The sequence below is a fragment of the Falco rusticolus genome, chromosome 8 (genome assembly GCF_015220075.1).
Source record: "Falco rusticolus isolate bFalRus1 chromosome 8, bFalRus1.pri, whole genome shotgun sequence".
NCBI classification, from domain to species: domain Eukaryota; kingdom Metazoa; phylum Chordata; class Aves; order Falconiformes; family Falconidae; genus Falco; species Falco rusticolus.
In genome coordinates, this window is record NC_051194.1 from 10,433,450 (window position 1) to 10,456,135 (window position 22,686).

General features: G+C 39.9%; 1 protein-coding gene across 10 annotated transcripts in view; it reads right to left on the reverse strand.

The window, feature by feature from the left end:
- SFXN1 (sideroflexin 1) overlaps nucleotides 1-22,405 on the reverse strand; it is a 35,302-nt gene extending 12,897 nt beyond the window's left edge. For 6 of the 10 annotated variants that reach the window (XR_005105704.1, XM_037397001.1, XM_037397000.1 and 3 more), the window contains exons 1-7: nucleotides 9,341-9,515; nucleotides 8,523-8,693; nucleotides 5,786-5,884; nucleotides 4,649-4,724; nucleotides 3,450-3,535; nucleotides 2,074-2,201; nucleotides 1,504-1,553 (exon numbers count right to left, since the gene is read on the reverse strand). Coding sequence is in view for 9 of the 10 variants with exons in the window: in XM_037397001.1 (XP_037252898.1) it covers nucleotides 1,504-1,553; nucleotides 2,074-2,201; nucleotides 3,450-3,535; nucleotides 4,649-4,724; nucleotides 5,786-5,884; nucleotides 8,523-8,693; nucleotides 9,341-9,504 (774 nt within the window). In the remaining variant the exon portion in view is untranslated. Of the gene's footprint in view, nucleotides 1-1,503; nucleotides 1,554-2,073; nucleotides 2,202-3,449; nucleotides 3,536-4,648; nucleotides 4,725-5,785; nucleotides 5,885-8,522; nucleotides 8,694-9,340; nucleotides 9,516-21,895; nucleotides 21,998-22,277 lie in introns of those variants that run through there. The other 4 variants (XM_037397005.1, XM_037396998.1, XM_037397003.1 and 1 more) reach the window with 4 other exon arrangements.
- Between the last annotated feature and the right edge of the window lie 281 nt (nucleotides 22,406-22,686).

Consider the following 22,686-nt stretch of genomic DNA (forward strand, 5'->3'; position numbering starts at 1 on the left):
CATGAATCTGCCAGTTGATCTGATAGTGTTTGTGATATTTCTCTCATGTCAAATACATTTAATTTTTGCTTGAAATTTATGATTTTTTTTTTTTTTAAACAACGGATAATGTTCTGGGTAACACATTCTCATGAACATAACAGTATCACAAGCTGCTTAAAGCTACTCTGCAAACAGGGTATGGGTCAAAAGAAATAAGCAATTAAGAATTAGCCAAATCAGCATAGGACTCGTTATGCTGCAGACAAATAGTGTGTTTGGATGTGCTGCAGTCTCATTTCTTTCAGGAGATAAAAGCAGCACACACTGACTTTCCCTCCAAAAGTCCAGCATTTCCTGTTTTTATATTCTGAGCACTAGTGTTTTTTGTTAACAAGGGAGAAGCGAAGCATTTCACGGAAAAACAGTTTTTAAAATTGGAAGACACTTGGGACCTCTTCCCAATGCCTCATTTATATATACAGAAGCACTTTCAAATGGTGTATGTAACTGGGTAATTAACTCTGCACAAGAAAAAAGAAAGGCAGAAATAATAAGAAATAGAATCTTAATATTTTAGAAAACTTTATCTTAGGCAAACAAATTCAGGCAACCTCCCTTGCTCGCCCTCCCAGTCCCTACCCAAACCACTTCTCCAAGGGAGGGTCTGGAGACTCAGACCATGTTTTCTTTTGGCTAGGTTTTTCTATGAGGAAGGAGACAGACTGCCTCCGGGTACCCGTGGGAACCCCAGGCTGAGACTGCCCAGAGCTACTTGGTAAGTAAATCAGTGATACCAGCTGGTGAAGATGAAACTCCCTTTACTGGTAAAGAATTATAGACTTCCTCATCTCAATATTATTTCTCTTGTGTTAGACAACCCTATAATTAATTTCATTATTGTTCTTTACCCTCTCATGTGCACACAGTGCATAATGTCGATTTAGTTTATATATTTACTAACACCAGGTGTTTGACTTCACACTACATTAGCATCAACAGAATACGGGACATAAGTAATCTTTGACAAAGTATGCTCATTCTATGCCTACTCTGCACTTGCTCATCCAGTAAATTTTAAAGGACCATTTTCAAAAGAGATTTTTACTATCATTATTGTTTCCAAAGTCAAACTGCTACTACAGCAGCTAAGCAAAGCCTCCTTATTGCTATCTTGAAAAAAAAATAATTAAAATTTTCAATATTTTTTTCTTATCAACTGTATTCCAAGTCTCAGTACAAGGAAGGTTTATTTACTAGGAGGACTTCTGCATTTTAAGAACAATTATAAAAATAACAAAAAAGTTTATATTTTCTTAAAGTTATTTTACACTGTGATATAAAGAACCAAGCTATCCCTCTCTAAGAAAGGCATAAAGAAAGCAACAGCTATGAATCACACTCTGCAGTGACGTCTTCCTAAGAGTGTTTGGGAGCCAAATATGAAGACTCAAAGTATTTCAAATTCATGAAAATACTAACTGAGTATATTAAATACATATACAAAGATTATCTAAGACTAACCTTTAAAAAGGCTCTCTTTTCCAATGTATTCATTATGAAGGGAGGAATTGCTGCAAATGAGAAAAAAAATTAACCTTGGAGGAAAAGACACTTTGTTTTAATTTTCTGTTAAGATTTACCAATACAATTTTCACATCCTTTTCTCATTCACTGAGCTTTCCTTTCACATTGCCAATTCAAGATACTGGATTGGTATTTTACAGAGCTAAACTCTCCCAATTTCACATGTAACTAAACCTGAGCTCAGTACCCTGGCACTGGTTAAGGCACCTACTCTTCACTAAAACAATGCCACTCAAGCAGAATTTGCTACCATTCCTTTGCTACCTGTATCTTTTCTGCAAAAGCATCCCAGGTGCTTTTCTGCTGCACCTCAGTGTAACACTGTGGATGTTTTCACAGTAAGAAATGTACATTTCTCTGTGGAACTTCTTAACAGAAACGTAAAAGCTGCCTGCATAACTGTAAGACAATTTGGCCTCTGAGAAAAATCACTTATACAGAATTTAATCTCTCCCTCACATTACAAACTGATAACCAGGAGCTGCACATGACAGCAGCTATTCTTACCCATGCCAGGAGCAGCCATAAGAATCCTTGATATAACCACCTGGGTAATTGCCTGCTGAGCTGCTTTTGTTGATTCACCCAGTCTGTTTCCATTCTCATCCGTGATGGGGATTCCAAACTTGAGTTCCCTGTTGAACAGGGGGCAAAAATAAATCAGTGACTGACATGCATTTATTCACCTTTCCTGTCACCTCATCTTTGTCTCCTTAAAATTCTCAATTATAAGAATTATGGGTTTTCTTTTATTTCCCAAGGTAGCTTGTTTGTAACACTCCTTGGCACAAAAATTTCAAAGGGCAGAGAAAAGATCTGGGGTAAAATACTCTGAAAAGCAAACAGCTGAGTATCTGTAACAGCAATTGCTGTTTAAGCCTGGTCATGTGCATTCCAAGCAGGAAGAAAGGAGATGCGTTATTTCTGTAGTTCACAGAAGAGAGAGGTTCCTTCAAAAAGCAATTCAGAAAAGAGGAATTTTCTGGACTTCTTGGGAAGTAGTTTGTCCTTTCTGACAGACAACACCACAGGGAATATGGGAAGACTAGTTTCACTGAACTGAACCAGAAACCTTTGTGGAAATTCCCCTCTGGCATTCCAGTTTGAGTTTTCATTGCAACCACTAAGAACATATTTGAAAGTATAAATGGACACAGAAAACAAACTAAATTTCTGTAACTATTACTTTCTATTAGATCCTTTGCTGAAGTGCAGTGTTAGGTGTTACACTCACATACTAGGGAGAACTTCTAGGGGAAAGAGAAGCAGACAGAAAGGCAGATATACTGAGGACTGCCTTTATTCTTCTCATCATCTTTTATAAGAGGTAAAATACTACTATGGCTTGAATTTTATTGTTAATACAAACTTTAAATATTCCCTTTTCTGCCCATAACCTTGTGTTTATAAGGGGATGCTTTCCATTTGTTTTTCTCCACTTCTATTCTTAGTCCTAGTCAAAGCAGAATACACATGGAATCTTGTTTTTCAGAAAGTGCGTATTTTTGTAATGTCAGATGATTTCACAGAACCGCGCAGCCTGACTTCTGTGACTACCTTCTGCATGTGGGATCTGAAGCTGCATTTTTGAAATGGCTGTATTTTTCCAAAGCGGAGTTTGTACTAAAGGGTCCATGTGATCAAGTTTCTGAGATGAGACTGAAGAATTCTATGGATATTTATCTGAAGAGAATGAGGATGTTCTATTTTATACCTGTCACAATCAATCAATCAACCAATCAAAACAAGATCATGCATGAGGTTTTTCCAATGTCCTGACACAAGCTAAAGATATATAGTGTGCATTGTTTAGTAACATGCTGATCTAAAAACTCGGTAACATCCTTTCTTCTAGAATGAGTGATCTTTGTTCTTTTACCTACCTTTGTCTCATTAGTGGAATATTAATGCAGTTAGCAGCAGCAACAGCAGCAAAAGGAACAAACCGCCCTATAAGAGGTGAGACATGCTGTAAAACACAAAGAGAGGGGAAAAAAAAAAGAAAAAAGAAAAAAGAAAAAAATTTACACAATCATTTTCTTTCCTAATGGTCGTATTAAAATGCTTCTTGTGCTAACGATAGACATGACTTATTTCCTTTAAATTAAATTAAATTTAATTAATGCAGAATTAATTAAATTCCTTTAAATTAAAATTCAGTGCAAACTCACTGGTGGGGCAGAGGTAAAACAACAAACAAACAAGACAAAAGTCATAAATACTTCTCTCAGAGTGAGCAGTGGCAGGAGACCGGAAAAAACAATCTTAATTTAGTAGCATCACTGCAGAGAAGTGCCACCTCCTGATCATGCCCGTCAGCCCAACAGCAACATTAAACAAGCCTCAACTTTACTGTCTCTGCTGGCAAGGTCACAGCCAGCAACATCCATACCAGCTGCTTTGCATCTACAGGCACTGACTATGGAGGCTATGCATCTAGTGGCTTGTATAGTCTGAATTACTCTGCTTAGAATAGTCTCTCAAATAACTTCTCAATGCTATACCATTCCCAGTAGGCTAAAGCCGAAGCAGTGGGGTACAAAACACGTTCTTGTTGGTCTTTTTTTTCTTGACTGTGTTGTGCACTTGTTTAAATAATTTGAGTTTTCCGCATGTAGAGAGAGACACCTCTTTACAAGTTCTTCAGCCAGTGTAATGTCCACGTTTGCAGAAGCGATACTGCACCTTAAAGACACACCTATACAGTTCACGGGATAATGAGTCTATGTTGCTCTAATTACATACCCACCCCAATTAACTTTCAAATACTATTAGATACTTTGACATATAAAAAAGAAACTGCAAAAAAGGTACCTTATTAGTTGCAGTTTGTATTAACAAAACACAAGGCTGTTTGATACATATATGAGGAGGATAGGCTGCTTGAAATACATTTAAAACCATCTACATGGGGCAAAAATAAGGTTGAGATCTAAAGAAGGGAGCTGCACAGGGCCATTGCAACTCCATGCTAGGAGCTGTGCACAACACGACACAAGATACACAGAAGAAGTGAGCTGTTAGCATCTCGACAGAACACCGAAGTCTAGTTAAGAATGGAAAAAAAAATAATCAGCGATACCTTTGTCAGTGCATTAAGTCCTAAAGCTGTGGCGACAGCACCTGTGGTAGCAGAAACATAGGCTGTTCCCAGCTGGCTGAAACAAAAATAAAAACGTTTGTGCATGCACAACTACATTTATCTCACTTTCAAAAAAACTTATGTTTTACACATGTAGTTATGCCCCCCCAAGAAATTAAGAAGTAGACCTTTCTGTGATACTGCAATAACATGTGGATGGAAGATTCAAATGGGACACTAAATTAAACACTTTTCTTTCACAGCAGTAAAAATCACATGCAAGCAACATCTTAACGTTGAATCAGGTTGTGCTGGTTCTGCATTGCTATCTGTTCAGCGTTTTCTCATGTGTCTGACTGAGCACCTTGAGGATTTAGTTCTGTATTTAATTTCTTAATTGCTTAAACTAATAAAATCAGTTTGGATTTCTAAGGCCATGTCTACAATCAACTGTACCAAAACGCACACAGGCAGACCAGCTATGCTGCAAACACCCAAATCCAACCCAATCTGCCCTGAAACATACTTCACATACTTCCCAGCTAGGATGCGCCTGTATATCCTTGAATCCACTATTTTCTCCCAGACATCTATAAGCAAGTCAGCTTCAAAACCAGAAAGTCAAGCACTGCAATCACATTTTCCTAGTCATGATTTCCAGCTTTCTGCACCTATTTAGACTCTCTCTTTGCCTTCAAGTAGAACTGAATACTGTGCAGATCAGTTCCTTGAAGGGTCGGTCCTCTTTTTTGTAAATAAGCACAGAGTGTGGTGGGCTGTACTGCAGGGCACGGATAGGATGGCACAGAGACACCTGAAGGTCCACATGAAATACCAGCTTAGAAATATCCAGGTATAACACCAAACCTCTGAGGTACTTTCAAATGGTTGACTGAGCCATGCAACACAGACTCCTATTAAATCCTACGCTTATGATCAAGGTGCTTAGGCTTATCTTTAATGACAGAAATGGAGTTCTCGCCTCTATCATTCCCAGGCTTCTCATCTGTGCATATCAAATAATTAGCATAGATGAAAAAACTTATCCCTCTACCATCTCCAACTTTAAAGCCCAACCATGTCCCAGTACATCAGAGAACAACTTATAAAGTCATCAGAAGTGGTTCAGTGTCTGACCTGACAGTAATCGGGGCATCACCGCTCCTGTTTGTGTAATTGACTATGGCATTGAAGGACTGGTTAATCCACTGCCAGAAAACCACCGCTGGTGTCGTTCTTGAAAAGAGAAACTATTATTATTATTTTTAGAAACACAGTTGAAAATGATGGCAAATGAAGAAAAGCCAGTGCAAGCAGTAATCGTGTCTTGATAATGAAAGTACTCTTAAGAATAGAACTCAAAAGCATGTAATTCAAAAGCAAAGTTCACTTGGGGTGAAGGGTTGTTGTAATAACAAAAGCATTAGGGCAAGCCTCTCTAAAAAACACACAGAGAAATATGAAACACTAATTTCTAGAATATATTTCCAGGGTTATTATAGCTTTACAGTCTGCTAGTTCTCTTTGGAAGCTCCATAAGTGACTGAGAGGCAGATTTTAGGAGACAGGGTTTATCCTCTCAGTCTTCAGAAAGCTAATATGATGCCATTGCTTTAATAAATCCCTGTGACATTAAAACATTCAGTCATATGTAGAACTCTATTAAAAGACAATTAATTACAAAATGAAAAATTATTTTCATGAAAACATCTGTATGTTTAACAAGCACATGTACAGCACAGAAGTTAATCTGGTTCAGTACAGCATGAACCATATGATCAGTCATCAATTTAAAAAAAAAAAAAAAAAAAAAAAAAAAAAAAGAGAGCTCCAAGGAATCCTCATAAATTATGCCATGGCCAGTATGCAGACATTTTGTCTTTAGGACAAAGAGGTACTAACTTGTAAGCATGGGTGGTGGGCAGCGAAAAAATATATTCTGCTCAAGTTGCAGAGTTCCCATTTAACAAGCTAATGTGGTCCCTGTCAATATATAATCATAATAATTTTACAAATGGCTATGCTGGTAAGTAACAAATGCCAGTCAACTTGTTTCACAGTGTACAGGGCTGTCCTGTGGAGAGATGAATGCTTTTTCTCTCAAACTAGTAGTGTATCTAAATAAGGGGATGAACTTATGAAAAAGAAATCCACAAAGGACTATTAAATAAAACCCTACCTCTGGATCAGAAAGCTCCTGATCCACAAATACTTGGAGGCTAGGAGAATGTACCAGGGAAAAAGTGTTTGTGTACTCGGACCACAAACTGCCCCCAGTGCAAACACCGCTGAAGATTCTGCTCCTCCAGAATTTCAGTCAGGGGAACCATGCCCCCCAAAATAACAGCTGCTACTGAAAACTATTTCCCGCTAAGTAAAATAACTTTCCATAGGACTTTAATGCTTATACTTAAGTCAATTATTAAATAACACAGACAGCAACAAATTATTTAGTAACACAAGCAGTAACTGTAACAGGAATGTGGTTCTCACTGGAGGGCTGAGATGGAAACTAAAAGTGCTAAAGAAGAAACGGTAGTTGTACCAATGAAGGCAAAGAGGAGATGCTAGAGCAGAAGGTGGGTGTCTATCATGAGGCTTTGGTACTGATATGGGAAGATACATTATTTCTTTGCAAAATTGCAAAAAATTGATTTGAAAGCGTGTCCTTACTCCCTCTGGTTTCCAGTATCTGAATGAGAGGCCAAAGTAACAGTGATAAACTGGCGGGATTTTTTTCTGTCACTATTGCTGTTCTTCCTCCTCCTTTCTTCCTGTGCACGTACAACTCTTCTCCTGACTCATCTCCTGTTCCCTTGCTACCAGTGTGCAGAGGATGTTAGGCCTGCTATAAAGCTTAGGCATGACTCACACTGCCTTACCTGTGAGGGCTCTGGGGTGTGCAGTATGACAAGGAATTTGCTTCTTCCAGTGTCCAGCAATAACCAGAACACAGTGATGTGCAGTAAGATGGAAGCTACAGTGCATCATCTAAGGACATCTACACAATCCTGTCTGCACTGCTGAGGGTTTGGTCCAAAGAAACCAACATCTTCAAGGCTAATACACAACCTAGGTTGTGTGACTACCAATAATGCAAATGTGCCCTAAGTATTATAGATAATAACAGGACATGCATAAAAGAGTAAGAAGTGCTTGTGAACGGGCAGCTGTACCGATGGTTTTATTCATATTCTTGACTGTTTTTTAAAACACACATGTATATATGCACCATTCAAAATAGCTGTGCCCTTCTGGAGCGCGAGTCAAAAATTTGTAACATCTCAGCATCAAAACCACTACTGTTGTTTCCTCTGAACCTCCCACCACTTCTTGCTAACAAAACATTGTGTCAGGAAAATATTTCTAATGTGGAGTCTACTAACAGATGATAGTGGATTCTGCTGTGGACTTCCCTGGACTGGTGATTCAAGAACTATGCAAGAAATGGAAAGATCAAACAGGAGCTGGAGAAACTTGATGACTGATGGACTGAAGCATATTGAGTACTCACTTGGCAGACAGAACATCCTACATGCCAGATCTTTAAGGTTAGAAATTCCCAGGTATCTCCTCCTCTTTGTCCTCCACACAGCACTCCTACACAGATGGGATTTTGGAACGTTCAACCTTCCCAGTTTGAGGAAAAGTGGGATGGTGATGGAGAGGGGCTAAGGGCTTATCTCACAACTACTTCTAGAGGAAACCATTAATAGTGTGAGAGAATGCAGAGAGAAAAGAGAAAAGGAAGCAAAATTTTACATTTTAAAATAATTATTATAAATCTTCTAAAATGCTCTTTGGACAGTAACATTGATTTTCACTTATCTAATTTGTAGACAAATGTTTTATGTGTTATACTGCCATCACTTACCTATAAAAGGTCATCATACAACCTGTGATAGTCATGTTCATGGGTACCTGAGCTGACATTCGGCCAATCAAGACCATTTTTTCACCAGTGTCTGGGTGAAAGGCTGAATCATAGATATATTTTGCTCTCCACAAGTCATCTTCTGTCAAGCCAGGTGCCACAATACCTTGTCTTGGGACAAGTTAAAAAACAAAACAAGACAACAGCAAAAAACACAACTGTTATAAAACACTGCAACCTCCAGTGACACATAGGGCATCAGAGGATTTTGGGATGTTCATACTAAGTTAATCTAGCTTCATAATAAGCTTGTGGATTTTCAGCTTTTAAATGGACCGGTGAAATAAAAGGAATCAAAACTCCTGGCAGTGGTTATAGTGGCTGAGTCAATATATCCAGCACCACACTTACTCAAACCTGTACCAGATTTTACACCTAAAATGTAGAGCTAAAATCTCTGGAGTCATTAGCATGAAACTTTGAAAATTTACTTTGCAAGTATTTAAGAAACTTTTTTTCTCCCAAAAACATAACACCTAAGAGGCAGTTTTAAACTCTATTGTCATTATTACCTATTTTCAGAATTAGACAATTCTGTATTTCAGAATACTTAATAGGCGTTCTCAGATGACATAATTTCCCCATTCATTAGCAAATTTGTTTGTTTTTTTAAAAAAAAGTGTTTCAAGCTCCGTAATAAGAAGAAAGAGTGGTGCAATGAATAGAGAGTTTTAAATATTTCCTTTTAAATATATAAGCATGGACTCATCATTGAATGGACTTTTTGGGGCCAGCAGTGGAAGTGATCAATGCCATACCTGTAATCGTGCACTATTTTTCTTGCATTTTCCAGCTGGGCATCAGATAACAAAATATTCCGGGGGTCTGTTACAGTAAAGAAGTGACTGGCTCGTCCAACAAAAGTGCTTTGATCCCATCGGGGCTCCTTGATATTAATGTTTAATGGTATATCTGCTGACATCTTCAAAACCTCTGCAAAGAAAACATGAAAATTTGCAATTCAGAATTCCATTTATTTCATGATGTATCTGTAACCTGCAAGATGAAAAGCAATTATACTTAAGAGTAAAAAACCAGAGAACAAACACCAAACAACTTGCAGAATGGAGGTTTAAAGGGGCAAGTATACATCCAGGAAGCAGACAATGTCAGATACCATCGTGGGTTTTAATGAGGTTGTTATCGATAGAAGTAATAAAGCAAGAACCTATTAGTTAAATGTTTATTGAAATGTTTCTGTGCCTGTTTCTCCAAGACATTTATATATTTCATTTTTGTAAGAGTATGAGCATCTGATTCTGAGGCAGTGGTACATCACATACATGTACAAATATCTGAGGATGAAGCAGATGTGAAGGAAGTATAGAAATTTATTAATAAATAGCTGTAGTAAAAACCAATCTACTAATCAGAAGTGTGCTTTATTTCAGTGATGAATTAGTATTTGCTGAAAATATTGTCTTGAAGGGAAGGAGAAATTAAATATTTCAAGAGATGCCTGAAGAGCTGCTATAAAGTGCAGTGACAGAAGACGTATTTAATAAAAAACAGTTAAATTCTCTGGCATAGCAAAACAAAACAAAAATTAGGAAAACAAACCCGACAATTTATTTTTATAAATGTTGTTTCTCTAAATCCATGTTTTAACAAAACAGAGATTATATAATACAACAATTTCCTACATTATGAACATACAACCAGATCTCCTAATGATACTTCAAAGGTGGTTCAAGAACTACAATGAAGGGCACTGAACTAACATTTATGGGGCTTAAAGCCCAGAAAATTAGTAATTACTTCAGGATAACTAAGTTTACTTCAACATCTAATGACAGAAGGACAGTCTCCGCATAGCACGAGCTATATGAACTTTAACTTTAAGAGAAATTTCTGCAACATATTCAATAGCCAGTTAATTAAAAAAAAAAAAGCCGCCCTCCAAATAATGTTTATAATTCAAATGGCTGAAATAAATTTGATCTATAAAAACACAGATTATATTTTTTATATGCTTAGGTAATAGCATTTCTATGCTTAGGTAATAGCATTTCATCCGTTTTAATAGGAAAAACATCATCATTATGAGGACAACTGATACATGATGGTGTAAGTTGCCGCTGAAGTGTATTTTCATCCTAACTCAAGAACACCATAAAGTGTTTTTTGACATTTTGGTCAGTTTAATGAAACTTACATGATGTAGAACAGGAAAACAAAAATGACAAAAAGAAAATAACTAATTGTGTAAAGTGTCCCATCATAAAAAAAAAAAAAAAAAGTGACCTTCATGGGGAAAAAAAGGAGAGATCATTCATGAAATCTGAAGAAGCTATTGCCCCTCTCTCAAATGTAATTATGATCCTTCTCTACCTCAAGTCCAAAAACTTAGAAGTCTTTGGAAAAGTAGACTTCTACAGAAATAAATGCGTAAGTTTTCCCATCTATAATAACCAATCCTAAGCAACAGGAAGGAGAAGGAAACTAATAAATATTTAAAAGACACTAATAAATATTTAAAAGGCATTTCTAGTAAAAAAACCCCTATGTCCCAAACCCCACCAAAGTCTGTTCTTGAAAATAAGCTAAATCAGCTCATAGTTGTACAAGATTATATATCTTTGTAACATCTCTCACATGAAGTCAATTTCTTAACCAGTTGAGGACTCCATAAAAATTATTCTGCCTCAAACCACTTATTAGTCAGAACTGCTCTTAGAATGGGAATTATTCAGTGAAAAGACTGTCTTCCCTGCATTTAACCAGACTTAGTATTTTTATGCTTAGGTAATAGCACAAGCATGAGTCTTATTTAGGATGCCTGTGGTTTTTGTTACTTTAAGACAGTGAAAACCTAGTGGCCACGTACTATATTATGGTGTACCGTACAAACCTTACAGGAAATATTTGATTTTCTGATATATCATCTGCCAGGAAGAACCGCCAATAACATTCAGCTCAAATTCTTCCCAATGTTACATGTGCTCGTGAAGTCAACAGAAATTGTGCAGGCATAAGCATGATGGCACTGAGCACCAGACACAGCTGTAAAGCTGCAAAAATACGGTTGCAAAAACGCAGAGTAACTGCACTATACATGAAGATAAGCAATGTTTAAAGAGGATTTGGCAAGTACATTCTACTCAGCACTGCTGAATGTTCGTGGCAAAGTCCCACATGTGGTAATGAAAAAAGAACAGTAACCTACTGCAAGGACACCAAATTTTGAGAACCCAGAATGGATTAAATAATAATGAAAGCTTGTCCTTCACAAACACAGCACGATTAACAGCTGAATTATCACAATGTCATATTTCAGCTAGTATTATTAAATAAGTTTGTTAAAACTTATTAGAAAACCCTAATTTGGTACCACTCAATAAAAATGTCCTTTTGTACATTCACTGGTAACTAAAGTTTCTTTAAGTTAAATCAGCTTCTATTAAAACCCCAAGGAGTTTGTTTTCATCAAATGAAAAACCAAAAGCAAAGCATTTAGGAAGTTTATGTATTATTTTTATGCTTAGCTTGTATTATTTATGATAGAATAGTGAAAGAACAAAAGCATTAAATAAGAAAGATCTTTGCTTTCCACCAGACTCAAGCTTGAACAAATAATCTTCAATTCTACAGAACAGATTATTGCATTTTACACAAGCTAAGTCAATTTGGTAAAAAAATCGCACAAGAATTATAACTACACAGTTATTTCTTTGTCCTGCTCTCTAAAACTTCCTAACATCAGGAGAAACTCAGAGGTGCACTGGCAAAGATAAGCTGTCTGCAGTGTAGAGGGCAATAGCATAAAACCAAGCTGTGTTTCTACAGATACTGCTGAATTCTGGATAATTATGAACTGACAGCACAGGCTGCAGGCAGGATACTAGTAGGATTGCTTTTGCTTTTTCCTGATAAACTGTATTAAGAGCTTAAATGCTCAATTAATCCTTTCCAGACAAATTTTAAATTCCCAGTTTCTACTCCAAGTCATCACGTGCAAGGTCGTTTCAAAGACTCCTAAATCAGTATAAACTCTCACAGCTTTTATTGCAGTTAATACCCACCAGCTATTTGAAAAAAGCATAAATCATTTGAATGCTTGGATAAAGGAAAATATACTGAAGCACCCCCAGAAAAGGCACTGTTAAAAACATGTGATCATCTGAAATAACAAGGCCAGGGTTTTCTGTACCTCTCTCCATCCAATGCAGCGTTCTTTCTGTATTAATATGTGAATTCAGAACAAATGACAGCACAAAGCCAGCTTCCACTAACAAAAACGAAGGAATTTTATGACCAGCACCGATCTTACCGAGAACTATGCACACCGAGCTGGATTTACCCTTTTCTCACGAGTTAAAAAACTCTGGTCACTTGGCACTGACCCCAACCAGCAGCTCTGAACCCCCAGGTGCAAGGAAGGCTCCCATAGCGCGGCACCTTCTCTCCCATCAGGTATGTACCACATGGGATATGAGCTATGTGCTGCAGTGAAGTTATTGCCTAATTTTGGCTTAATACATTAAAATGGTACCATGAGGTGCCACAGAAGAATATGCTGATTGTATTTGGTGAATGTTATGAATATTTAAAAGCTATTAGCTCTGTAGTGGTTTACCTGTTAAGGAGGCGACCCACTACTGCATAGAAATAGCTGCCAAATGTGTGCTTCAATGATTACAATGAACATTGATAGATTTAATATGATTAGATCCGACCCACTGAATACACTTTCTTGCTCTTTCATTACATCATTTTTCCCTAGTGGCCCTCAGTTTTTCTTTGGTACAAGAGACGTCAAGAAAAACATACTGTTCCAAAGGCCTGTTCATGTATTAAAATTTGCAGTCATTGTCTCAAGTAAGTAAGCATAAAGCAAGTACATAAGGAGCATCAGCACCTGCTGCTCCAACTTACCGTAAATCTAGTCATGATTCAACCATCCTCAGATCTTAAAGTTTCACCATCAAGTTAGGGAAGGTCCTAAGGCTTACCCAGAATACTAGAAGGGTAATAAATGTAGTACGGTAGGGGAAAATAATATTTTCCTGCTCCTACCACTCCCATTTCCCTCACTGTTAAGTTTGTTATTGTACAGCACTTTCTATTAAGGTCTTTATTATATGCTGAGACAGGATTTCCCTACAGTGAAACAATAAATCTTAAAAACTTCAAGAAAATAAGGTGCCATAGCAATATTTCATTTACTAAGATAACCTTGAAGCATGAAGGCTTTTGTATCAGAATTATAAATAACTGACATTTGACCAGTAAAATCTAACTCTACTTCTTTTTGCAGCTTATTTCAAAGACAATTAGAGGTGTTACCAGCTTTTCAGAACTGCTAAGAGCATCCTTCTCCCCACATACAGATAAAAGAAACAGACAATTAAATAAATAGTTTTACTTGGCTTGAGACCACAGGTCAAATCACAAATGACAGCAGAACTTAGACCTCCTGCCCTGTGCTCTAGGTACTGCTGATACGGCAAGATGCAAGTTATTATTTCACAAAAGTAATGTTGAGAGATGGAAAGGTGCTGGGTAAAAAGCAGAGTATTCATCCCTTGGTTCCAGCTAAACATTCCTGTCTTTCTATTCCATGTTCCTGTTTGCTGTAAGTACTTCCACAGTTATGAAAGTTTAAAACACCACAATGTGGAGACTCCTGTGGATTAGTAGGATTATTTTCAAGTGACACATTTCTCAACCAGCCATGCTGCAGAATGAACACAATCATGGAAATAAAGATGGACTCTGGACAGATTTGGAGAACAGAGTTCTCATGCAGAGTGTCTGAACAGAAGATGCTCCTTAGGTTTCTTTTCCCTTTCTTAGTACTATACCATTAAAGAAACCCTCCCATGAACAGGGATATAGTGTGAAAAAAACATCTTCTGGTCCAAAATGGTAACTGCTGGTTTTGCATAGCAGTACCCTATGAAAGCAGGGTGAACTCACTAAAAAAATATTTTCCACTAAAAAAAAAAATAGATCTGTACATTAGAGCTGTTAAGTTGTTCTATGAATGCTTCCCCATTGGTATATTATTTGTAGGAAAGTCTAAGTTTAAGTATTTTTACAATTAAATTTTTGGTTTCATTAAGGAAGATTAAAAAACTGGTTAGGATAGTTTATGTTAATCTGTTTAAAGCTGTATAATGAATGCTTAACAAAGTAGACCATAAATAGAAGCTCGTTTCTTTCTTTTCACTCTGATCAGCATATATACTACTGGGTTGGCTGTGAATTGTTTTTACATACTTATGATACCTCTGTCCACAAAACCAAGTTCTTTAGCAATATGACATCTAAACATCAAGGATCTGCCTTCATTGCAGATGGTTCATGGTTCAATTCAGGATCATTTTACTTCATTTCATTTAGCCTACCCTGGCAAAGGTGGATCTACAGGAAACCGAAGACTTACCACTTTCACATCCTACCTTTATCCCCTCTCCACTTGATCTACTGTGTCTGTGTCTGCTCTGATGCTCCTTGAACCATGTGTGCTGATAAAACTTACTACCCTAGCAGAAAACTAATGCAGCAGAAAGAAAAGAGAGGCCAGCTCAGTCTCCTGGATTAGTATGTTGAACAGGCACAGCCGAAGGTCTGGGAGCATAAAAAGTCTGCACTGCTGTGCTCCTTCAACAGACTAACCAGTGACCACCTTGGGTTACCATTTCACTCAAGTTCAGGATCTGCAGGTGCAGGAGGAGCCAGGTGTAATGCAAATCTTGATGCCTAGCCTTATATCTGTAGGGAAGACAACAAACAAGAAACATAAAGCACAGATAATTTTAAATGTTTCACCTTGCCAGGGTCATGAGACTGAAGGTTTGCATTACAGACAAAGAAAACTGCAAGGTGGGTGCAAGAGAGACCTAACTTGTTGTAAACTGGAAAAACTCCCAGTCCTTGTGTGTCTACATAGCGAAAAAAAGGTATGATGGTAGGATGAGCCAGTATGATCTAAGTAGTAGGGGTAAGAGTAGCCTGGGTGGCTGTCACACATGCTAGCAGAGTAAAAGTACCCCCAAAGCAACACAGAACCACTCTGGTTGCCAGCACAAGGTAACACTCCTGTTTCCTTGCCTTTCTCGCTGCTGTTACCCATGCTAGCCAGGCCAAGCCAGCAGAACCATGTCAGCACATGCTTTGGTCTCTTCCTCCTTGTAAATCTACCAAAAAAGGGTTAGTGCTTTAGCAGCAAAAAGCAACCTAGCAGGAAAATGGAAAACATACATTAATGGAGGATCCTTGGCACGTGCTTCGATTAAATTATTTCATGCTTGAAATAATTGTGTTTAGAAATACAGCAACAGAAAACATTGACTTCAATATTACTAATCTTTAAATAAAGGACAGTATACAGCCTCCAATCCTGCATAGGGTGGGTGGGTGGGACAGGTGTCCACCCTGCAAAAGATTAGATCTCATGCAAAAAAGGATTAAAACTTTAGGTGACAGCTATTTAAGTACACAAAAACATTTTCTTCTAAACAATGCAACTGACATAATTGACTTGCACTTTAAGAATATACATAGGAACAATGCTGTTCTAAGTAAGTTTAAAATCAAAACCAAAAAGACTGTGGGCAGGGATAGACCACTAATGCCCCTAGAGAAGGAACAGATGTCATACAAACAAGAGAGTTCAGATGCTGGAATAAATAAAAAAAAAATCAGACTTGCAGTGAAGTAAAAAAGGATGCTGAGTTTGCCAGTCTTGGGACTCTGAGCCATCGATGTCTTCCTGTAGTGCCTGTCTAAGGGAACCAGTGAATTTCTATCTTGAAAACTTACAAGTTTAAATAAAAGCCCCACCTCTTGTATTGAAGAGACTGTATGATGCTACTCATGACTTACCAGCCCTATTAGTAAGTGCTGAAAAGGGAAATAAATCCCATAAAGCAAAAACATAAGCCAATAAAATGCCTATGTACTTCAAAGGGATCCTCTTATAAAACAAAATGCCCAACTATAAAGTAAAAATGGTGACTGTGCACAAAATCAGTTTCATCAATATTTTATCCAACAGCCAACAGCCATGCAGTCATCATCATAAACGGTACAGCTTTTTAAAAATATTATTTTGATTTAAGCAGTGAGACTGTAAACTGCAAGAAACAGGTACAACACCCTCACAATTTAACTTGCTGCAACAGTATTTTACCTAGCTGTCACCTGAATTTTCAGATACAATTTCAGAGGGGTGTTGCTGTTCACATAATCCATTCAAATACTCATTAACAAAAGCACTGTAATAAAGCTATTTAAGATTTCATTATTATTTTTAACTACAATGCTTTCTCACATTCAAGATCAGGTTGGACGGGGCTCTGAGCAACCTCATCTAGTTGAACATGTCTCTGTTGATTGCAGGGGGTTGGACCAGATGACCTTTAAAAGTCCTTTCCAACCCAAACTACTCTGATTCTGCACCTTCAGTGATACAAATCTCGATATACATTAAGCATGCCCAACATTTAATTTGTCATTATCCACAATAGAATTGTGTAAACAAAAAATAAAGTTAAATCAATCATAAAATTTGAGTTAAATCAAATAAAAAATAAATTCACCTGAACCCTGAGATAAGTAGAAAGTTTGCAAAGGGACTGGAAAGTAAATGCACAAATCCTCTCGAACAAAGATAAGAATATTTGCTTTGTTACAGTCAACTAATGAAGGCAAACTTCAACAACTACCTAACACTTAATTGCCTATTTATCAAACATCCAAATTTATTGTTCCCACACCTGTTGCTATTCAGTAAGTACCAACAGAGGGGAGACCATCAGTGAAATAGGACAAACCTTTGAATCAACAGCACCTAAAATTTTTAGGTGGAAAGGTAAGCAGCAAAACTACCCTATCTGATCCTGAAATAGCTCCCTTCCCCAAACAACTCCATTAACAGAGCATTTGGGAAACAACATTAATTTTAGAGAGCCTTAAGTTACTGTAATAATCCACACTGAAATGTCACTTTGAGGTCATGTTCACATGGGAGGCTCGGCAGTAACGTGAAGGATAAGAGACAACATCATAACACAGTCAAACAGCTAACAACTATCACGGAAAATATGCAGTAAGGAAGGAAATAGTATAAATATTTGGTGTTTCAAACAACAGATCAGTTAGAAAGGTATTTAATAGAACCACTTGTACCTGCAAACCCTGAAGCTGGTAACAGTCCACACTAGTAAATTAAACCAGCAATACAGAAGGGACTATGCTCTCTGGCACATTCATATTATCAAACCCTTTCAGCTTCCAGACTAGCGCGGCTGTGTCCAAACCGCCCATGGAGAACGGTAGCTAAATCCTCCCTTGTGCTGCCGGATTGTCTGGGTAAGCATCAGCTGTCCTGCGCAAAACCGCTCCATGCTGCGCTCCAGCAAGTTCACAATACGGGGGACTGCGTTCCTGTGACTGGGAACATATTTTGCCATTTGTTTAGCTCCTCAGCACTGACACAGAGGTTTGACTATCCATGTGTTTCACACTGTGGCTCTTCCTATGTACCAAGGCATATTTTCAGAACCATAACTGCGATCATGTGTTCATAAAGTTTTTCATAAACATATGACCGTCAAGCTAAAAAGAAATGGCCATGGCTTGCCATGTACTTGGCACCAAAAGTTGAGCTGCAGACATGGTTGTGTAGACCGGAGGCAATTAGATGTGATGATACAGATGGCAGATCACAAGAGTGGACACCGCTGTGTCAAACTGCACTTCCCAAGTGCTTTAAAGCAAATCTCACCGCCAGCCCCTCCTCTACCGCTCTCTCACCAAATCCCCCTGCTGCTGCCTCCACATCTCTCTCCCCAGTGCCCTCCCAGCCCTAGCCATCAGAAAATAACAAACTAAAAAGCAAGGCAGAACTCACTAAGGTCTTTGTTTATCTGAAGAAAAACTCTCAACTCCCAATTTTTAATAACCACCTACAAAAGTTTTTATTTTAAATCTGTAATTCTTTGACTAACTTTTTCATCTTGTGTACTTTCAGTTCAAAAGTGATATCGAACTCAGCTGGAAGCCCCAGTACCAAGCACACTGAAATTTCTTGCCCTCTCTGATAAGATGGAATCATCTGCCAGTCCATGACCTCTAGTCTTTAATACTAACATTAACCGGAAGGAAAAAAGAGGGCTTAAGAACAAGCAAGAGTGGCCTCTTAAAAAATAGCTACATAAAAACCAGCACAAAGTCTGATCAACAGTTTTAGTGCAAAGGCTACCTTTAGATTTGCCATAGAATCAGCAATAGCAGAAGACCTTAAACCTTGTTCAAAGGTCAACAACAGCAGTTGCAGCAATTCTACAAAATGCAGATTCAGGAGTTGTCAGGAGTTCAACTCTGCTGTTTCTTTTCAAAGTTCATGTTTTAAACATCACATTGAAGGTCATATAACCACTTTTCAAACCAAAGCAGTAGCCAAAAGAGCGGCAATGACTGTTTAATTTATTTCAGACAGTAATGTACCATGCAATTTTGAACAACCCAGATCACTTATTTTAAATGCTGTTGCATGACTGAATTATCCAGATAAGCACATGATCTGGGAAATCCTGGGCAACTTAAACCCATGCCACAGTGCACGAATGATGAAAAGCAGCTTTGCTACCTTCCTTGGAACCATTTATATTTTCTTACATTACTGACAACTTATGTTTTAACCCAAGTCTTGAAAAAAATCCACCCCACCACTAAGAAACTTAATCAGGTATGTCATTAATTTTCCCAGTATCTTAAGCTAAAACTGGGAACAAAGCAACAGAAAAAGAAATTTCTTGATGGTGTTAATTGTGAACCCAATCCTCTATGTCTGATCTCAATACACATGTTTAAAGCTAGTCGCTGTTCTGCATCAAGAAGCACCCCAAATGGCAAAGCGTCCATTTCCTCAAGAGATATTTAGGTTGCCAGGAGTGAGACATTATCAGAGAAAGTATTTGTGAAAGAAATTTGTCTGAGAACTCCCTGAGAAGCAGGCTTTCCTCAACAGATACAAACACCTAAGTTCTCTGGAGTGAGGATCCTTCGGCAAACTTCCTTAGACTGGGTGCCAGATAGGGTATCGCCTAACCCTCTATACAGAATTTTCTGTTGCTTTTTGGTTTTATAGGGGCTGGAGTCCAGATTATAGCCTCTTGCACCTTCCCCTACCAAAGTGGACTCTATTAATGAGAAGCAACCTTTCACCTCTCTTGCATGCAATTTCAGAAGGTCAGCAAGAACTGAGCTGGGGGAGGGAGAAGTCTGAAGAGCAGTCCATGTTCAAAAGCAGTGCAGACATAATTGTGATAATGAACATTACAACACCTCACTTCTTGGCGCCCAATTTCCAAACCACAACCTCCAGTCCTCCGTGACAAAGCATGGGCCACACTGGGTACTCAAGGTTAAGAGGGAATTCAAATCAGCCTGCATACAGGAGCTCTAAAATGCTCAAAGAAAGGTGTAACCTGTACAGTGTCTTTTACCAGAGCTTAGATCCCCAACTTCAGGTGATGTAAAGGTGCTCAGGTCAGATCATGATTCACAAAATCTCCTAGAGACAACTAAAAGTTACTTTTTTGAAAAATGAGAGCCAGCCTTTCCTCTGAAAGCCCAGCAAAAATAGAAGGTAACAGCAGTACCTCTTTCTTACCAGAATCCTAAGAATAGGAATAGTTCAAAAGTTAGAGCCAGGTGCTGCTGAGAACCTTTCATGTGCAGATCCACTGGGAGAGAGAAAAAGATTTGACACACCTGGGCCCCCAGATCTCCATTCTTCACAGCAGCCCCCTAACAGCCTGATGTCCAGCTGTCAGTGCCCTGTTCTGGGAAAAGAGAGATGCAGGCTGGAAAATCCTGAGGCTGGGAAAAGTACCTGCTGCTTTAAGACGGGGGAGAAGAACAGTTTCTCTTCTTCCTCTGACATGTTTATAAACCAAGGCTACTTATTTGTTTTTACAGAGCTGAGTTCTTTTGAAGCACTTCCCAAGCTGCTTTGAAAGAGACATGCTTAGGGATCCTGGTAGGTCTCTTTATTCTCAAATAGCACACTGGCCCTTTTTGGAGCTCCTTTGCCTGAACGAACTCAGATTTTTCTTTTCCACAAGCAATGCCCACGACAGCAGCTGCTCTGCTGGCTTAGGAGAAAAGACAGGAAATCAATTATGCTCTGATTAGTAAAAGGTTACCTATTGTACTTTATAATTACAACATGTTGGCAAAGCAAGAACAGAAAGGCGAAGCCAGCAACTACCCATATTTTAATTGCTCTGGCAAAGACAAGAACACAATACTTCAGGGATGTCAATCATGGCAGTATAATTAATTCAAATGAGAAGCACTGATAGTTTTTTACAGGAAGAAAGCATTTTTGTGTGATGGCAGAAGAGCACATATCAGACCCACCGGGGTCAGTAAGCAATGGTATTCCTCTATCTGCACTACATTTGCTATCACAGTTTGAAAGAAGCAGCCCAGCTGATGACTGGGAGAAGTATGATGCAATGTAGCAAATGTTAACGAAGCCACTTGCCAAGTTTTCTTTCCCAAAAGCAGCTTCTACCAGCAAATATCTATTTAAATCACAAAGAAAAAAATAATCTTTGTCTGCACTATGATTTTTCCTATATGCAATCATAAAAAGAAACTGAATGCTGGAAAAGGCAAATCGTGGCAACACTACATGATATACTTGATACTTTTTTTTTTTTTTTTTGCTTATAAATGTACGTCCCACTTGTAGCCTAGCAACAACAGCAGCAGTCTGTGTCCAAGGGATAGAGCCTGCTGCTGGGGCTCTCTCCTCAGCACCGCAGCCATCTTTGGCGTGTCACTTGGCCAGGGATTTCACCATTCCCCACCAACGCTACCTCCAGATGTTCGCTACCTCCAGATGTTCAAGGTTGCTGCAGCCAGCTCAGCCATGTCACCTTCCCAACCACCACCTCTTGTCCCATCGCACGAGGTGTATATCACAGACACACGTCACCTGTTCACTTTGTCCCTTCATTAAGGAAAATAAAGCCACTTTGCTAAAAAGGGTTAGTGCGCGCCCATGTTTTATTTCAGTCCTGACTGCTGCAAGCTTGTCTCTGCTCCTTATTTTTTAACTCTCCCTTGGTAAACTGAAGTCTCTGGCTCTTCCCAGGCATGTCCATGGCCCTCCTCTGTAGTTTCTCAGTATTCCCTATATCTTTTCCTGACAGGATGCATACCGGTGATTTTTTAATTGCACATCGGTACAAAGCCAGCCTTCCGCCCCCTCACCCGCTCTCCTAACACCCATTGCAATCACAATAAATCATTCGCAATGCGATGAATTAAAATCAATAATCAACACTCACAACAATTCCAACCCCTGCCTCTGGCTACCAGGTGCCTGCCCCCGCGGCACCCGGGGTGCTCCCCCCGGGGCTGGGCGGCGGGGCCTGGCACTGCCGGTGTCCGGGCGAGGGGACACCCGCTGGGAGCTGGGGGGACACAGGGGCTGGGGCGCCGCGGAGGGGCCGGGGGACACGCGGGTCAGGGCCTCTGCGGGGGGACAGGTGGCAGAGGGCTGCGGGCCCCTGCCGAGGGGCCGGGGTGACCCGCGGGGCGGGCCTGCGGGGGTCGGCGGGAGGTGACCCGCGGGGCTAGGCCGCTACGGCGCCGGCGGTGACACGGGAGCTGGCTCCCCCGCCCGCTCCCCAGCCCCGCGGGGACCCCGGCCGCGACCCCGGTACTCACCGCGCCGCCGGCTCCGCCGCCCCTGGCCCCGCTGCCCGGAAGAGGCTCGCTCGGCGCCGCGGGCGAGGGGCCGGGGCAGGCGCTCGGGCCGCCCCGCTCCGCTTCGCTCCGCCCCGGCGGGGCAGGGCCGGGCCGCCCAGCGGGGGGCCCCGGTGCCGCTGGAGCCGGCCGGGGGCCGCCTGCCGCCCCCCGGCCCCCCGAGGCCCTGAAGGGCGCCCGGTGTGACCCGGCAGCCCCACAGCCCGGGCCCTCTCCCCGCCCCGGCGCGGCGGTGCCTGCGCCGAGCGCCCCGGGCAGCGCGGGCGCGGTTCGAGCCCTGGAATTACTTTTCTAGTTAATGGAAGAAAATCTGTCGGGAAGATCCCCGGGTGGGGGGGGGGGCTGGGGCTGGGGGCAGCGGGCGGGGGAG